This window comes from Triticum aestivum, chromosome 5B (genome assembly GCF_018294505.1).
Source record: "Triticum aestivum cultivar Chinese Spring chromosome 5B, IWGSC CS RefSeq v2.1, whole genome shotgun sequence".
NCBI classification, from domain to species: domain Eukaryota; kingdom Viridiplantae; phylum Streptophyta; class Magnoliopsida; order Poales; family Poaceae; genus Triticum; species Triticum aestivum.
In genome coordinates this window covers 694,015,178-694,033,987 of record NC_057807.1, presented here as the reverse complement: position 1 = coordinate 694,033,987, position 18,810 = coordinate 694,015,178, and the positions used below count along the sequence as shown (strand labels likewise).

At 45.2% G+C, this 18,810-nt stretch overlaps 2 protein-coding genes and 1 non-coding gene across 4 annotated transcripts; 1 reads left to right on the top strand and 2 right to left on the bottom strand.

Annotated features, from left to right (window-relative positions):
• Positions 1 to 271: 271 nt before the first annotated feature.
• On the bottom strand, positions 272 to 345 carry TRNAV-CAC (transfer RNA valine (anticodon CAC)). The gene has a single exon. It is a non-coding gene; the product is annotated as a tRNA-Val (tRNA).
• A 4,982-nt stretch (positions 346 to 5,327) lies between these two features.
• LOC123114302 (arginine decarboxylase) lies at positions 5,328 to 8,426 on the top strand. Of its 2 annotated transcripts, XM_044535732.1 has the most exons (4): positions 5,328 to 5,452; positions 6,170 to 7,723; positions 7,824 to 8,076; positions 8,196 to 8,426. In XM_044535732.1, the coding sequence occupies exons 1-3, from the start codon at positions 5,360 to 5,362 to the stop codon at positions 7,836 to 7,838; spliced, it is 1,662 nt and encodes a 553-aa protein (XP_044391667.1). In that variant the 5' UTR covers positions 5,328 to 5,359; the 3' UTR covers positions 7,839 to 8,076; positions 8,196 to 8,426. The 2 variants fall into 2 exon arrangements, with proteins under 2 accessions (XP_044391667.1, XP_044391666.1); XM_044535731.1 differs by having other exon boundaries at positions 6,170 to 8,076.
• A 1,852-nt stretch (positions 8,427 to 10,278) lies between these two features.
• Positions 10,279 to 11,538, bottom strand: LOC123114303 (CRIB domain-containing protein RIC4). Its single transcript, XM_044535733.1, has 2 exons — positions 11,023 to 11,538; positions 10,279 to 10,948 (listed from the first exon to the last, which is right to left on the bottom strand). The coding sequence occupies exons 1-2, from the start codon at positions 11,186 to 11,188 to the stop codon at positions 10,599 to 10,601; spliced, it is 516 nt and encodes a 171-aa protein (XP_044391668.1). The 5' UTR covers positions 11,189 to 11,538; the 3' UTR covers positions 10,279 to 10,598.
• Between the last annotated feature and the right edge of the window lie 7,272 nt (positions 11,539 to 18,810).

The following is an 18,810-nucleotide window of genomic DNA, read 5'->3' as shown; positions in this document are numbered from 1 at the left end:
GATCATGGTTGCAAGCAAAGTTTTACATATCTTTTGTTGTGTTTTATTTATGAAACAGTTATCTACCATGAGTTGTTGTATTTGACAACTTTTTTGTCCAATGCGCATCTTTATCACTACTATTTAACAAATGTTCTGGAACAAATGCAGGTTATTAGTATTACCTCAATTTTGTTCAAAAGGTGAAGCAAAGTTTGCTGCAAAGTTAAAATAGATAGGTTTTCTGTAAGAGTATCTGCAAGTGCAAATACAATTTCAAAAAAAAAGTAGATGTCTGAGCCCAGGTTCGAACTGGGGACCTTTAGTGTGTGAGACTAACGTGATAACCAACTACACCACCCAGACCTGTCTGCCTAACGATTGTCAGTTCTATATTTATACAGAAGTAGGCGTAGTTTGTCAGAGGCTAATTAAACATGGACTATTTTTCTTTCTTTTTTTTTGCGGGGGACATGAACTATTTTTCTGACACAAAACAAATTATGGAACAAGATTCCAGTGAGATCTTCCCTGTGAATAAACTAAAGGTAAATTTTCCCTTCCCTGTTCGCCAAGTTGGGGGGGCATGCAGTGCAGCTTCTCACAAGAATGTTCCTTGCAGCATTGCTGCATTGGGTCGTGCAATTTGAAGAGGTTTCTGAAGAGGATAGTCATAGGAGGGATTTCCAAGGAGCTGGTGGTTCTAAGTTCAGGTGACAACAACTGACCGTGTACGCACAAACACCTATGCACATTGCAACATAGTTTTTCCACATTGCACATTGCAACTAGCCAAATAAAATTTGATTTTTGATGAAATTCCACTGTTTTTTCTCTAACATTTTTTTTACTTTTTGGTTATTTTTTCTGTTTCTGTTTCTCTTTCCCTTTTCATCTTTTCATTTTTTTCATTTTTCATTTTCCTTTTGTTTCTAAAAAATGTTCTCAATTTTTTTAATCAATAATATTTATTAAACTGCATAATTATTTTGAATGTGATAACAGTTTTTACATTTTTAAACTTCAAGAATTTTTTATTGGACAATATTTTAAATATTCGAGAACATTTTTTAAAATTCAAGATCAATTTTGGTATTTGAGAAAAAAAATCAAGAAAGCTTTTTCTTTTGAGAAACCTCAATTCTTTACTACTCAATGTTCACAATGTTTGGAATGCAAATAAGATCATGGGGTCCAATGTGGCGCCCCTGTCCTAAAGAATGAGAAAATTTGGCAAGCGAATGGGCTTCAATATTCGATGCAGGACCCTCAAAAGAAAATCACAATTAAAATTTGATTTCAGCAATAATTTGACTATGCAACCTGATGCTTCCCTTCTGGATGTCCCTTACAACTTGCTTTGAATCCGTGGCAATCACAATGTCATGGAGAAAATGATCCTCGGCCAAAGATAGTGCTTCCCTGCAAGAAATTATTTCGAGAGTAACCACATCTCAAACACCATAGTTCACCAATGCAGACGAGCCTAGATAATTTTCATTTGAATCCAAGCAAACCGTTGTCACAGAGCCCCCGATGCTTGATCAAGCAAGGCCCGCATCTACATGGACTTTGGCATATCCAACTGGTGGCGCCACCATATGAGTTGGACCCTGCCGACCATCCCTCGCATGTTGTGGTTGATTCAATGTCTCCCGGGCGTCTGTGTCTAGCTTACTCGTGAGGCGCAGGGAGCCCTCACCTCTAGTGACATTGTCTCGGGCTGGCCCACTAATTGCAACCAACGTGAGGGCAGTTTGTTAGTTTTGTTACTTTTTAAAATCATTTTCACATTTTTTGATATTTCAAAAAATCAATATAAATAATTTACTTACATTTTTTAAACATTCACCGCATATATAAAATGTCCGCATGGCTTTATTTGTACCATTCCAAAAAAATGGTCACATGTTTAAAAAAATGTTCATGGAATTTTTTAAAAATGTTTATACAAGGCAAAAAATGGTTACATAATTTTTGTAAAACATGTTTCGTATCATTCAAAAAAATCATGACATTTTTTAAAATGTTTATACAATGTAAGCATATATTCATATAATTTAATAAATATTTCTTACCATTCAAAAAAATATCAATATGTATTGGAATTTTTTTAACATGTATTAAAAAAACGTGTATTAGAAGTAATGTCCGTCATGTATTAAAAAATTCAACATGTATCACAAAAAGTATTTCCCTTGTATACAAAAATGTACCATGTGTACTAAAAAAGTCGACATGTGTTTAAAAAATAAAGTAAAAAATATAATTTAAAAAACTAAAACCCCCCAAAAAATACATAAAAACAAATAAGAAACAAACTCACCCCTCCCTGGCCTGCTAGTTCCCCATCTTCGTCAGACGCTGTAGCGCATGGCCCCCTCCATGCAGCCCCTTTGGCTCGCTCCTATCGCGTCAAAAATATTCCCCCAAATCACCCGCTCCCATGTGCGACCATCCCCCACTCTGCATTACCCTCCTCAACAGTGACAAAGCTTAGTACAACTCGGGGTGCCCCCCCCCCCCCCCCCCGTTTGTAAAAACCATGAGATTTTTTACGTGGGGGCTTACTTACAGAAATGACAACACTCCCCCCCCCCCAAAGACCTTGAGTGCATCGTGCGCTCAGTTCATTATGAACGCATTGCGTCCTATAAATAGGCCACCCCCGAGCCCGTTCGACCTCACCCATTCACATATCTCCCTCAATCATGTACTTGTGCCACCAAGTCCTCATCTCTGAGCTTGCCTTGGTCCATGGAACTCTGCCTCGGCCATCACCGTAACTCTCCTAAGATGGCATCCTACCTCTCGATTTTTCTTATATTCCTGGGCCCTCTAGATCCCCTAAAGCTAACTCTGTCGTTAATTTTAGTTTTGGTTGTGCGAGCCTTCGACTTGGGCCAATTCCCGTAGTGCGGTCGTACGGTTCCAAAGCCTTTGTCGATTCCGCCAATGTCGACGACTACTTCCACCTCTCCTGGCTCCACAACGTCTTCTTGAACACGTCAGTGCCCTTGGATCACCTTGTCGTCGACTACATCACCCTCGGGGAGAATTCTCGAATGGTCGGGTAGATTAATACATGGACTCTAGTGGTGGAGGCCGTTAGTGAAACTGAGAACGCTAGATGACTAGGGAAAATTAGACATCCATGAATAAACTTGGACAAAAAATAAATTTTCATCAATGAGTCTTTTCTCTTTGAGTGCTCTTGTTTTTCTTTCTGAGAGAGTTACCTTCTAGTCTGGCCCAACGGCGAGCGACCATCCCCCACTCTGCATTACCCTCCTCGACAGTGGTATTGCTTAGTACAACACGGAGTGGGGTGGGGGGGGGGGGGGGCAGTGTTTGTTAAAGCCATTAAAAAAATTTACGTGGGGCTTAGCTTGCAAAAGTGACAACTCCCCCAAAGATTGCCATGTAGCTTCGCCAGTGCAGCTTGAGTCCGTCGTGCGCTCAGTTCATTGTGATCCCTGAGCCCGTTCGACCTCGCCCCACTCGCTTATCTCCCTCAATCGTGTGCTTGTGCCACCAAATCCTCATCTCCGAGCTTGTCTTGGGCCATAGAACTCTTCCTCGGCCATCATCGTAACTCTCCATAGCTGTCATCTTGCCTCTTGATTTCTTATATTCCTGGCCCCTCCAAGATTCCCTAAAGCTAACTTTGCCATTAATTCCACTTTTGTCTGTGCCAATTCCCGTAGTGTCGTCGTACGGTTCCAACACCTTTGTCGATTCCGCCAACGCAGACGACTACCTCCACCTCTCCTGGGTCCGCGACGTCTTCCTGAACACGTTGGTGCCCTTGGATCACCCTGCCGTTGGCTACATCGCTGTCGGTGAGAATTCTCAAAAGGCCGGGCAGATTGATACGTGGACTCTAGAGGTGGAGGCCATTAGCGAAACTGAGAACGCTACTAGATGACAAGGGCAAACTAGATATAATTTTTTTTAGTAGTTTGGATTGCTTAGCACATGTGTCACATGGTATATCCATGAATAAACTTGGAATTCTTTTTTGAAAATTTCACCAGTGAGTATTTTCTCTTGTTTTTCTTTTGAAAGAAGTATACTTTTCACCCCCAAATCCCATCCAATGGAGCCATAACCCCCTCAACTCGAATTTGGCATGATTTCAACCCTAAACATGTCAAAACCGGATTAATCAAGCCCTGAGTGGTCTCATACCACAACGAAAGTGGTTTTGCAGCGCATGGTGGTGATTAGGCACTGATGTTTTGGTGACATGGCGTTGAGGTGGCAGTTGCTCGGGAAATTAACTCCGTACCTCTTCCACAACGACATCCTCACCTTCATCCTCCTGCTTGTATTGCTTCCTCTAGCGTACATTGCCATCACTGCCTCCTCCGCTGGCCCGATTGCCACCATAGATCGTGATAAAGGCGAGCTAGACCAGTGCTCTAGCGCACTAACGCTATACATCGTTCCTCTCGCACGGCATGTTCAGTAAGTCGCTGCTGCTGTCCACCTCCATGTCGCGCGCATGGCACTAGCGCCATCGTGAACTACATGCAAGTAGATGCCCTGGATTGTGTCCAGCGCCATGTACAGTCTGCACAGCCTATACGGCATGTGGCTGTAGCTCGCGGATGGCACTGCTTCTCAGACATGCCGGTGTGGTTCCGGTCACGCCGGAAAGTTATGATCAAGGGTGTCCGTGCCCACGGTGGTGATCCAGGCCGTCACGTAGGAGAGTATCGAGCTCCCAGGCTCGACGTTCCCGACATAGCATGACACCAGGACGTTATGCTCCACCGCAGAGAATGTGTTGATGGCGACGTTGTTCCGCGTGTGGTCAACGGAGCCATCGCCAAGCGAGGGTGAGCTCACGTCGGAGCCGCAGCGGCGTCCATAAACCACTTATGTCGGGGTTCACGGCCAAGACGCCATTCATGCCCACTATGTCGTTGGCCTCTTGCTCATTGAGCTGCAGGTAGAAGCCGTGCAGGACAGTATCGCCCGTGGACACTGAGCATTGATGATTGGCCACGCCATTGCTTAGTTATTGTCAAAATAGCTGAAACCACATGCAAAACCACTTTTGATGTGGCATGAAACCACTCAGGGCTAGATTAACCCGGTTTTGACATGTTTAGGGTTGAAATCATACCAAATTCGAGTTGAGGGTGTAATGGCTCCATTGGAGGGGATTTTTTTTTTTTGAGAAACATTGGAGGGGATTTGAGGGTGAAAAGTATACTTCTTTCTTTTCTTTTTGAGTGAGTTACCTTGTAGTCTGGCCCAGCGGTGTGACGGCCCAAAGGCTGGCTTGTCCATGGAGGCCCATATACACACCAGATCAGATTACACTCCTCCTTCCCGCACGTCACTCTGCTTCGACCACGCGCAGACGACCATGTCCATGCTTCTTCTTCCTCCCAGCAGCAGCAGAAGCATGGCGCCTCCTCCGGCCCTCCGCTCCCCGCGCGCGCCTATCTCTCCACGGACGGTAAACTCCTCACCTACACCTCCCTCCCGCCTTCTTCGCTCCACTATGGTTCTGGTTATTGTCTCAGTGCCTTCTACTCTAGTGCCCGCAACCTGTTCGTCGAATTGCTCGTCTCCTTCCCTTGTGGCGTTTGCCGCATCCGCGCACCCCCACGCCGGCCTCCGCCTCTCAGCTACACATACCAGAAAACAGAGCAGCCTTCCCCCCAAAAAACAAAGAAAGGAAGCAGTGCAGCCGCAAACGCCGGCCGGGTCGGACGGCTGCTCCGGCACGACGCTCCACCGGCACAGTCGACGGCGATATGCTGCTACTGTAAGTGCACAAGGGGGCGCGATGTGCTCACGTGGCTAGGGGGTGGGTGGAGCGTGGAGGCGCGGCGCCGGCAGGCAATGATGGGATACAGAAGGTGGCCGCCGGCGCTTCTGAGTGCCGCCATGAGCTGAACCGGGCAGGCGCATGACCGCGTGGGAGCCGGTGAGCTCTGTTCTAGCTAGAGTGTTCCAACTGATGAATTAATGCGTCAGTACTTACTTCTGAACACAGCTTAACGGAAGATGCTGTCGAATTTGCGTTGTCTGGCATTGGTCATGATTACAGCATGCATACAGTATCTACTTTGCAATCTTTGATCGACCATGCTAATGGATTCAGCCTACTATGTTCATCTCCACCTTCTTCTATCCCATGTGCCAATCCAAAGTTTCTTTGGTCTTGCAGGAATCACCCAGACGACATGCCATAGCACGGTGTGACACTTCACGGACCACGCCAAGAATATCTGAAACTGAACCTACGCTTGCTCAACCTTCAGCACCTGTCCAAGGTGCTACCGCCCCTCTGGTTCAGGCACTGAAATCAACTGCAGCCCAAGACGTGTCCTGTTTTCACTTCCCTGGACACAACCGAGGGAAAGCTGCTCCTTCTTCGATGTTGGACCTTATTGGCGCGGGCGCGTTTTCACATGACTTGCCCGAGCTACCCGAACTCGACGACCTCTTCTACCCTAATGGTGTGATTTTGGATGCTCAGAACCAGGCAGCTCAACTCTTTGGGTCATCTAAAACATGGTTCCTGGTCAATGGGAGTACCTGCGGAATCCAGGCCGCGGTGATGGCCACCTGCTGCCATGGTGACTACATTGTTGTGCCTCGAAACTGTCACATCTCAGTGATCTCTGCCCTGGTTCTGTCCGGTGCTGTGCCTAAGTATATAGTACCAGAGTACAATTCTGCATGGGACATTGCTGGTGGTATTACGCCGTCACAGGTGGATAAAGCACTGAAGGAGCTTGAGAAGGATGACAAGAAAGTAGGTGCTGTTCTTGTTACTTCGCCGACCTACCATGGCATATGCAGCGATGTGCAATGTATCGTCGATGTTTGCCATCCTTTACACATTCCGGTTATAGTTGATGAGGCTCATGGTGCGCACTTCAGGTTCCATCACAGTTTTCCAAGCACGGCGATAGAGCAAGGTGCTGACTTAGCTGTGCAATCCACGCACAAGGTTCTGAACTCTCTTACACAGTCCTCGATGCTTCACATGGCTGGAGGTCTGGTTGATGCAGATAAAGTGAGCCAATGCCTCCAGTTGCTCCAGAGCTCAAGCCCAAGTTACCTCCTACTGTCATCATTAGATGCTGCAAGAGCTCAGTTGAGCGAGAACGCTAAATCTTTTGATGAACCGGTGGCTATGGCTTTAGAAACAAGAGATCAGCTGATGGTAATCCCGGGGTTATCTGTCCTGGACTTGTCATGCTTTGCTTCTGACTTCCCTGCCATTGATCCTTTGCGTGTCACACTAAGTGCTTCAGATCTACATTTATCTGGATACGAGGCAGATGACATTTTGGAAGAGCATCAAATTGTATGTGAGCTTGTCGGAACACAGGCGGTGACGTTTGCAGTCAACTTAGGGACCAGAAGGCAAGATGTTCAAAAACTTGTACAGTGTGCAAAGCATCTCTCAGATAAATACATATCTGCAAACGGATCGAGATTTAGTAAGCATAACTATGTTTGTAGCCCATTGGATAAGTTCTCTGTCAAGCTGACTCCAAGAGAGGCCTTCTTTACAAAGAAAAGAAGAGTGTGCATGGAGGACAGCCTTGGGGAGATTTGTGGTGAGCTTATCTGCCCGTATCCACCAGGTATCCCTGTGCTGATACCCGGTGAGGTCGTAACTCAGGATTCGCTGTCTTACTTAATAAACGTCAGAGACCAGGGCATGACAATCAGTGGAGCAGCTGATGGTGAACTCAACTCAATCATGGTATGCAACTTGTGATGATTATTCTGCCATTTCAAGATAACTATGTGGCAGAGATATTTCGATGGTTCACGGGCTCACGAATCATGATGCTTCTGTATAGTATGAGGGACGATAAGCGCGCATCAGCCCAAGCAGAGGCTTCTTTTCTGACAGATATGGACAAAACTCGTCTAACGGAACAACTGACTGCCTGCTTGGCCAGACATTGAGAATACATCTCGTGAAGAAAGAGCTAGCTGTCAAGCTACAAGAGGATGCCAAAATATAAGTAGGGTCTATGGCATGTGGCCTCCTGTGAGTATGAAGCATAAACCACTGAAGTGGCAACCTTTTCCTGTGAAGTGCCTTGGAATGTAATGATATGCTGCTTTTGTCCATAGCTCTCTTCAAGAAAAGAGGAAAATTAGCCACCAAGTAACAGTTCCTGTGTTTTCCTTTCTTTTCCAGCTTAACCCCCTTTGGTTCTCTGCAGAACGGCGCGCCCAATCTGCATCGGCTGTGACTCCGAGCTCGACCATCCGCTGCAGTTTGTACACCTTTTCAAGGTTTCCCAGAAGTATGTTGCAAGGTTGCCCAAGCAGGTACTCTAGCTGCTTCTGTAAGTCCCACATCAACTCAAGAATTCATTAAATATTCCACTGAACGTGTACCGAAAGATTTTATCATCTAATGCATCATTGCAAATGTAACCACCATTTCTTTATTTGTGCAAGAAGAAGAGGCTATACTGACAATACTTCCAAACTAAGGCCTCCACCAAAACGTGGGGCTCGAAACAGTGACCAAAGCAGTAGATTTTGGTTGAGAGAATTAGATTAAGGGACTAATCAACTCATACATTGCAATCACCAACCAGGAAAGTAATGTGATGATGATAAATTGATGATGATGGTGCAGTTAGGTTTGTCACGGGCTGGCTTTCTGCCAGAAACAAAGCTCACCTTAAACAATAAGGACCTGGTAGCTAACACTCTGCCCCCACTGTTCTGCTTGTTTCCTTCCCTGTTAATTAAGCACATAAAAGAACAAGATTTGAACTGATCTTTCGCGATAATCAAACCCTGTTATGATAAACAAGCATGCCACCAATCATGGCAGGTGGGGTCGGGTCATGTTTACCTATTCTAGGCCATGAATAAGCCACAGATCATGTGAAGACCTCCTAGAAATGGGTGAATCGAAACACTTGCATCATTTATTTTTTAAACATGCCTGTTTTGTCTCATAATAATAATACTATACTTACTTACTTACGAAGCCTTTTATCCCAAACAAGTTGGGGTAGGCTAGATATGAAACCCTTTCACGAGGACTTCCCAGGAGGTCACCCATCCTAGTACTACTCTCGCCCAAATGGGTTTCATACCCAAAAGACTGGCTAGTTTTTACGTTGGCTCGCCAAGCCTATCACAACCCTTAGATATGAAACCCTTTCACGAGGACTTCCTAGGAGGTCACCCATCCTAGTACTATTCTCGCTCAAATGGGTTTCATACCTATGGGACTGGCTAGTTTTTACGTTGGCTCGCCAAGCCTATCACCACCCTCCTCCTTTACCCGGGCTTGGGACCGGCTATGCCTAGAAGACATAGGCGGAGTTTCTCATAATAATAATATGCTACAATTTTATCGAAAAAAATGTGTTCTTACTGTTGATATTCTGAACAAGTCACACTGGCTAGCTGATGAACCGAGCTGTCGCTCGAATCCAGTTAACTGCCGTACTGAACAACTAGTAGTACGTACTAATCGCAATTAATAAAACTGTTAGCAACGAAGCATCACATCAAAGGTCTGTTCCCCGTTGCGTGTGCTCTGATTCAGACCGAGGCCTGCATGCTGCTAATTTGTCTTGAACTTGAAGTGGGATTAAGTGCCCAGTGCCCACCATGATAATAAAGAAGCTAAGTAGTGAGTCACGTTCCAACAGTAGTAGTAGTGGCACATCACTGTTTCTTATTACAAAGATACAGTGTCAACATTGTTAATCAGTGGTTGGTGACATTGACTGATTAAGGAGCGCATCAGCTCGGCTCAGTGGCCACGGATTCACACATAGAAGTAGTGATTAGTGTGTGAATTACACTATCAAAAGTGGTTTTAATTTGCATTTTTGTAGGACTGGCTTCCATGTGAACACTCTACTTTATACTGTCTACTGTTGAATTATCTGAATTTTGATCCGGTAGACGTTTGACTTTGCTGAATTTTTTGTTCCTTGTCTAAGCTGAAAGCAGATTTTACCATGATTCTGCACTCATGGACTGCAAAAGATTATTTTTCATTTCCTTGGGACAAGTGTCCCACTGGCAGTACTGCATGTAGTACCATCTAGGCATCTAGCTTTGCCCTTTGCTAGGTCTATGATGAACAAACGAGTTAATTGGTCTTAACCATTATGCAGTACTGGTAGTAGTACTAGATGCGAGCACGCATGGCGGCATGCATGTAGTCCAACAGACATGAAGACTTGAATGATTTGCACGACTATTATTGTACCAGTAGCAGCAGCAGCAGCAATTAATCATCATCACTCCTGACAAGATTTTACCATCTGGTTTAAGAGCAACTTCAATGGAAAAGTAGAGTAGAAGAGAGGGGCCCCATGGCCAGTAGAGATGTTGAAACAAGCTGAAGCTCCGACAATCTACCAAGTATGTACACAACTCCACTCCACATAATATACACAATCCTATGCATATGCTTCTTATCTCGTCCAAAGTTAAAAAAGAAGTTTTACCAAATGACAAGGTAATTATCAATCATCAGCAAGCACGTGGAAGAACTAAAAGATGAGATCAAACTTGTTTTTTACTAGCACTAGTGATGGTGGTTTCTCGAGCTCGAGGAGCGTGGCAATGGCAGCAGAGATTGGTCAGTTGATGCAGGTGGTGGTTGCGGCGCCGGGGTCCATGGCGGTCTCGAGCTGGCGGAGGGAGAGGGAGGATGGCAGGGAGAAGGCGCCGGCCATGCCCACGCCCACGCCCATGCCGCCCACCTTGTTGATGCCGTCCCAGCCGATGTGCCCGACGTGCTGCACGTCGGTGGGGTACCCGATCACGATCTCCTGCTCCTCCTCGTCCTCCTCTTCATCGACGTCGTACGCCGCGAAGAAGGTCTTGATTCCCCTGAGCAGCCGCTGCACCCCGGCCGTGACGGTCCCTGCCGCCGCCGCCGCCGCGGTTCTCGCCTTGTCCTCGCTGCTTTCTTCTCCGGCGCCTCTCTCTGAAATGGATGTTCTGCTTGCTGTTAGTATGTGGCATGGATCTCCGTATGAATTGCGATCAGGAAGTACATACCCTGTGCGGTGGCCGTCGTCGTGGTGGAGGAAGAAGGGTTGTCGGCCTGCGGCTGCGGCGCCGGTGCTGGTGGCTTCTTACCGAGCGGGTCGGCGACGGCCACGGCGGACTGCGACATGCAGCCGATGGAGAAGGGGAATCCAGCGCCGCCGCGTCGGTCCTTCATCGGAGCCGGAGCTGGAGATTGATACGAACACTACGGAGGGTACAGATGATGAGATAAGGAGAAAGAAAGATGCAGGCAGAATGGTGTTGCGTTCTTGGCCCGGCGTGTCTTATAGGCAGTGCACGCGGAGCAGAGTTTGGTGAGAGAGAAAGACAGAAAGCAGAGAGACGGAGACAGGGCATCATCAATCAAATAGGTTAATTTTGGTAGCATGGTATCATGGAGATCAATCAGGAACGACGATCTTCGTGTGGACTAATTGCTTTTTCCCATGGGGGTTTCTTTTTTCTTGTTGCTGCCTGCTGGTGCTGGGGCTGGGACGTGCACATCAATTACGTTAAAATTCCTTTCAAAAGGGGTGGATGATTTGGATTTGGCGCCATCATTTCGCTAGTGGATGCAGCACGCACACAAAGAAAAGAGATGTCTCTCCTCCGGCCTCTTTTTGGTGTGTCATCCTTTTGGGCGGGTGCGGGTGCGGGTGGGGTGCGTCAATTCGTTGTGGAAGTGTGGGTTTTGACCTAGTTTCTCATATAAATTGGACCAAGTTTAATTTTTATTATGAAATCACATGAGCACCCTACCCTCTCTTGACGAAGTCCCGTAAAAAAAAGCTTGTAAAAGTGTGACCACGTGACTTGAGATTATGGTTGAACTCTCCCGGTCTCTGCATCCGAGGACGCACGCGGCTAAAAAGTTATCGCAGAGAATCTTCATTAAGAAACCGAAACAAGTATGAATCATATGAAGGCTTCTTTGGTTCATAGGATAGAAATATCATGAGAATAGGTGTCTTAGTTCTATAGAGAAAGGGTTGTCATTTCATTCATATGATAGGAACTTTTTCATTGGGTCTAGGCTAAGTTTTTCCTTCTTTGAAAGAAGGATTGGTTTATATCGTACGAAATTCATCTGTACAAGCCAAAAGTTTTAAAAGATTTTTTTCCTACAAAATCTTTATCCTTCTAAATTACTACTACACTAGTAATTTGATAATAGGATTTCCATAAAGCAAATGGGCCGGATTTTTCAGATAACAGGGCAATGCTCCGGGCGTGTCATGGTGCGCGAGTAAAATGTTTGTGCGGCAGGTCCAGCGTGACGCGGACGTACAGCCATGAGCCGCGTGCAGGTTGAATAATTCAGAAAAAAAAACAATGGATGGAGAAGGGAAATAAGCCTGCCTGCTTTTGAGATTCTTGAGGGGCCCCCTTTCCACCTTATTTATGCTTGTGCAAAATGAAAAGGGCAACCTCGATCATGATCTCATCTGATCTGAATGTAATGTACACCAGCAATTTGATAATAGGATTTTGGTGAGGTTAAACAGTCGGCCTCTCTGCTGCTCCAACCCAACCAACCACCTGTATCTCAACAAAAAACAGGGGGAAATGGCGTGAGACGGATCTTTTTCACACGTACTCTAATCATCAGAAGAAAACAGGAGAATTAAATTAGTCCAACTCTGCTAATGATGTAGTAGTACAATATCTAAAAGCAATGCAATTTGGCAATATTAAAAGCGTGAAACATGGCCACATGAAACATTCTCTCTGTGGCAGATCACTTGCATTGAACACCAAGCTCGGCCGGCCATGCGGGATCCAGAGGATAGGAGGAGGGATTAAACACGAACGGTCTTCAATTCGTGAACTAATTGCTTTTTCAGCTGCATTAACAAGTTGTTGTAGCAAAAAAAAATTTGGCCCTCGCGTCATCCTGTCAGGCGACTAGGTTTCGCCTTCTGATGTCACCTCCCCATCCTCTCCTCCATCGCTGCCACCCATGCAAGCACTGATGACGGTGGGGGCGAAGATCTCGTCGCTCCGCCCTCACATGGAGGGTTACGTGCTCTGGGCGGCGGCCCCAGTAGGTGTGGCAGTAGCGACTTCGCGGCAGGCGATGCTCATGGGTGGTGAGGCTGGTCGATGCGCTCGACTGCATGGGCAGTCAGTCATCGATAGAAGTCAGTTGCAGCGCGGAGCTCCTCCTCCTTGTTGGATTTGGAGGTACTCCTCTGTTGTCTCTCTTCCGTCGGTCTTGGCTGCTAGTGGGTTTTGTCGGAGCTAAATCCGACAGATCCCTCAATAGGGTATCCTAAGTTAGGCTATTTGGCACGACGGAAACAGAGACGAGGTTTTGGCCTAGGTTTGGACTCTTCAAGGAGATAATACCCTACGTCATGCTTGTGTTTTGTTGAGTTGGAGTGTGTACAAAGTACAAACTGCCAAAAGATTGTAAGTTGTCTATCTACGAGCCCGGACCCCGGTTTATATAGCATATTGGGATCCTAGGTTACATGGATCCTAGTTGGCTACGTATGAGGAGGTAGAGTCCTCCACGAATCCGGCTTCTTGTCTTGTATGTCAAGTTGTTGGGAATCTTCCGTTATCGGTCATGGGTCGTCTAATGTGGCCCAGGACAAAATCGACAAAGGGGGTCCTCAGCCCGACCTATTAGTACTAGAGTAGTCGTGGTGAGAGGCCCCTTAGCCGGGACACCGTCACTAGCCCTTAACCGGTCTTAAAGCATGGCTGCACCTCGATCCATCCATGATGCACGTTGTCTTCGGTCGCCTGTCTTGAAACAGATTCAATGAAGTGTCCTCCGAACAGTGCCTTCACGCATCAGAGCTCCAACGCCGGACTGCACCCCTGGTGATGTAGAGCACCTCTATTCCAAAAATGTTGAAGGAGTATAGACGAGATGCATGTTGGAACTGCTTCCCTCGTAGGCGGTCAATTTGGTGGGAAGAACTCCCGCACTCCATCATGAAGGTTATTCGATCTGGTTCTGACAAGCCAGACCGGTCTCATCCACAGGCGCACCTGGCCACATGGCGTCTTTGACCTGATGGTCCACGTGACGTGCAAGAGCGGGTTAGGGGCCCACCAAGGTCACGTCCCAGCTAGAGGGGTCATGTGCCTCGATCCCCACATGATGATTAACAACAATGCCTTGATTACAGTGCATAATCATCGCTTAAACATGGAAACCGAAGAGATTTATTGCCGCGTGGCGGCATTCACCTGCTGCCATTGCACATTTACCCCCTCCTATAAGAAGGAGGAGATAAGGGGGGGGGGAGCTTCACGGCCAGTCCCCTCACAGTCATCTTCTTCCTCGCGCCCAAACCTCCAAACACTGAAGTGCTCCATAGTCCACCACCACCAACCATTATTCTTCGCGCATCGCAGCGCCGCACCACCACCGGAGCCATGTCTAGAGAGCGCAAGATTCAAAAGGGAGGCAAGGCGGTCAACACCGTCAAGGGCACCGTGGCGTAGCTGAAGCCGGGGGCTCCCTCCTTGACAAAGGGAAAGTCGAAGCCCTCCATCATGGTGCAAGCCCACATGTGAGCTGCATATGGGAGGTCCCAGTCAGCCCAGATGTTTGGACTGGCCATGCATTTGTTTTAGAAAGAAGGCTCTAGATCAATCCGGTTTTGAATTAATGAAGTCATGAACTGGCCATGAATCAGAGCGTCTACAACCTAAGGCCCCATATCCTTCCTAAACGTCCGAACAGCCTGCCTGATCACTGCCCAAAAAGCAAATTGCCACCCAACCGGACTGTGCATAGCGATGGCGAGCTGGGGCTGGGTTACAGGGAGTGTCGTGAGCTTGACACAACGATCTCTCCCGCTCTTTCGCCGTGTCATGCTTTTGGACGGCAACGATTTAGGCGTGTCTAATAGGTGTGATGATATATGTTTTTGAATTATTATTTTAGGTAAATTCGAAGAAAAAAACTAGAGGTTTTTTTCCATGCATCTAGAGGGAAATTCAAAAGAGATACTTTATGGGCCTCTGAGTCCGAGAATGCAGTGGCGGAGCCAGCGTTGAACCATTGGGTTCAGATGAACCCAATGAGATTCGCTACCTACGTGCATGTCATGTACGACATATAAGGCCTGACCCCAATAAAAAATTAAGTCTGACCCCATTAAGCTGCTAACGCCACATGATTAGACAAATAAAAGGCCCAAAACCCTAGGCATCTTCGTTACTAGTCCTAGATCAATACATGTACGACATCTAAAAAAAGAAGATCAATCAATACCTGTACGAGGAATACACGGACGGCAGCCGCACGCCTCGTAGCTTTCCAACTCGCCTCGCCTCTCTCTCCGCCGCCTCGCCTCATCTCGACGCCGACGCCCGACGGCAAATAGTGTCGAAGCGCTCCGCTCAACTGCAGTCCAATTTAAGGCAGTAATATCACCTCCACATCTCTTCCCTCCGTACGTTCTACCCAATCTAAATCTAATAGCCTAGTACGGGAGCTTTTTGCCCTAATTTTCTAATTCTTATTTTCATGGACTTTCATTGATGCAGGCTATGGAAAGATATTTTTCCAAGAAGAGAAGTCGATCACCTGACCCAGATAATGATGGGGGGACATCGAGGTCACCCATCAGATGTAAGCAAACTGCATCAAATGTCGCTGCAAGTAGTCTCCCAAAGCCTTCTATCCACAAAGAGATTAATTTAGATGAATTGCCCTACGATCCGGCTGATCGGAAGAGAATTTCGGAGTACACAAGAAATCCTAAGAAACAAGATGAGATTAGGCGACGATATTTAACAAGGGGACCTTACAGGCCACCGTCTACTTTTGTTTATCCACACAGGGACATTGGAGATACACAACGAAGATTTAATCCAGACTGGTTTAAAGATTATGGTCGTTGGCTTGAGTATAGTGATAAGGTGCATAAGGCCTTTTGTTTATGTTGTTATCTTTTCAGAGATAATAATGAGGGACAAGCTGGGAGTGATGCATTTGGAATTAATGGTTGGAACGGTTGGAACAAGAAAAGTAGGCTGGATACCCACGAGGGTAAAGGTAATGTTAACAGCTTTCATAATGTAGCAGTAAAACGGTGTGATGCTTTGATGAATCAAGATCAATCAATTCGGGTAGCTCTCGATAAGCAAACTGATCTTACAAAAAAGCAAAATCGAATTCGGCTTAATGCTTCAATTGATTCTGTTAGATACTTGTTGCATCAAGGCTTAGCTTTCCGAGGCCATGATGAAACAGAAGAGTCAAAAAATAAGGGAAACTTTCGAGAGTTGGTAAAAAGTTTGGCAAATCAAAATGATGATATACGAAAAGTAGTTCTTGAGAATGCTCCACAAAATTGCAAGTGGGTATGTGGAGATATTCAGAAGGAAATTGCCAACTATTTTGCCAAGGTAACATCATCGTTAAATTATATTTCCTACTATTTTTTGTTGTCTTACAAGTTACACTAATCTCTAATGATGCCCTTATTGTTTTGCACAGATAACTTTGAATTCTATAATTGAAGAAATTGGAGGTGATGTGTTTAGTTTGTTGATTGACGAAGCTGCTGATGTGTCTGACAAAGAGCAAATGGCAGTTGTTTTGAGATATCTTAGCAAGCGTGGATTTATCATTGAACGATTAGTTGGAGTAGTACATGTGCAAGAAACATCGGCAATATGTCTTCAGGCCGCACTTCAAAAATTATTCACCGATCTTGGTTTAAGCATAAAACAAGTCAGAGACAATGTTATGACGGGGCTAGCAATATGCGCGGCGAGTTCAATGGCTTGAAAGCAAAGATTTTGCAAGAGAATAAATCAGCCTATTATGTGCATTGTTTTGCTCACCAACTCCAGTTGGTTATTGTAGCTGTAGCAAAGAAGCATGAAGATATTTCAGATTTTTTCTACATGATCTCCATTTTATTTAATGTGGTTGGAGCTTCTTGCAAAAGAAAGCACATGATTAGAGAGAAACATCGAGAGGATGTAATAAAAGCCATAGGTAGTGGGCAGATTAGCACTGGCAGAGGGTTAAATCAAGATCAAACTCTTCAGAGAGCTGGTGACACTCGTTGGGGCTCACACTACAGAACTCTCTCAAGTCTAGTGAAGTTGTTCCCTGCAGTCATGTCTGTTCTGAAATATGTGGAGAAAGAAGGTAAAAATGAAAAGAAAAGTCAGGCGCGTGGTCTTGTAGCATATTTTGAGACCTTTGATTTTGTGTTTTATTTGCACATGATGCTGCATATATTAGGAAATGCAAATACTTTGTCACATTCTTTACAAAAGAAGGATCAAGACATCCTAAATGCCATGTCATGTGTCAAGTCCACAAGGAATGAGCTACAAGAACTAAGGGAGAATGGATGGGACTCACTGATACAGAAGACATATTCATTTTGTGAAGAACATCACATTGAGAAGGCGGACATGCAGGAGCAATATATCAATCGACACAAACCAAGACAAAAAACTAATAAGACAAACCTCTAGCATTACCGAGTAGAGTGTCTTAATTCTGTTATTGACTGGCAACTTCAAGAGTTTGATGACCGTTTCAATGAGGTAAATTCTGCATTACTTGGTCACATGGCTTCTTTCAACCCAAACGATGGATTTGTTGCTTTTAACTTGGATAGCTTAGTGAAGCTAGCTGAGTTTTATCCAGATGATTTTGATTCAAAAAAAATGGATGATCTTGGTCCTGAACTGCGCACTTACATTGATAATGTGCGAGCGGATGAAAGGTTTGCTAATTTGGACGGGATTGCTGATCTTGCGAAGTTAATGGTGCAGACAAATAAACATGTTACTTTTCCCTTGGTCTATCATCTTCTAAAGTTAGTATTGATATTACCAGTTGCAACAGCATCCGTGGAGAGATGCTTTTCAGCTATGAATGTTGTCAAGAAAAAGTTGCGCAACAAAATTGGTGATCAGTTCATGAGTGATTGTCTAATTTGCTATGTGGAGAAAGAGATGTTTTCTCCCATTAGTAATGATGCTGTGTTTGATCTTTTTAAGGCGATAAAAGATCGAAAAGGGAAGCTCTAAATGTGAGTGACTTTACATGATTCTTTCACATGATATCACTTTTATTTTAAACTTGCCAAACTAACTTGTTATTTTCTTCACTGTTTTCAGAAAGATGAGAAGTTGGCTCTAAAATATGAAGTTTATTTTGGTACTACTTTTATCTATAATATGTAAGCAAGTGATTTTATAATTTCATCCGGTCGGTATGTTATGCACTCTTATTTTTTTGAAGTGACAAATATGTGTGATAAGTGATATCATATTCATTGTGCTTTCTTTGACTGATATACTCTCGTTGCAATTTGTCACAAAATAGGACTAAGTTCATTAAAAAAAATCACAACTAGTTAGTGAATGAACCCATTGGTGAAAATTTCTGGCTCCGCCCCTGCGAGAATGCACACATTTAAAGGTGAACACAATGTTCCGACTGACTATGGTCGCAAAAAAGATTGTCATGCAAATTTCACCAAGAAAAATAATTGAAAATACTCGTTTTCGGATGGATTGGCAATTAGCAGGGCATGTGTTCATCATGCCTGAATCTGGACGTGCCGCAGCTTCAGTGTGGCTTCTCTAAGGACGCGTACGACCGTTAGCTAGCCAGCTGCAGCCTGCAGGCTGCAGGCTGAATAATTCGTACGTAGCATCCCAGAAAAACCTGGGAACGAAATGAAAATGATAAGCGTGTTACTTTTGAGATTCTTCAATCAGGCATCAACTTTAGATTCTTTTTATATTTCTGATGAAAAGTTGAACACATAATCTGAAATCTACGCCAGCAATTAG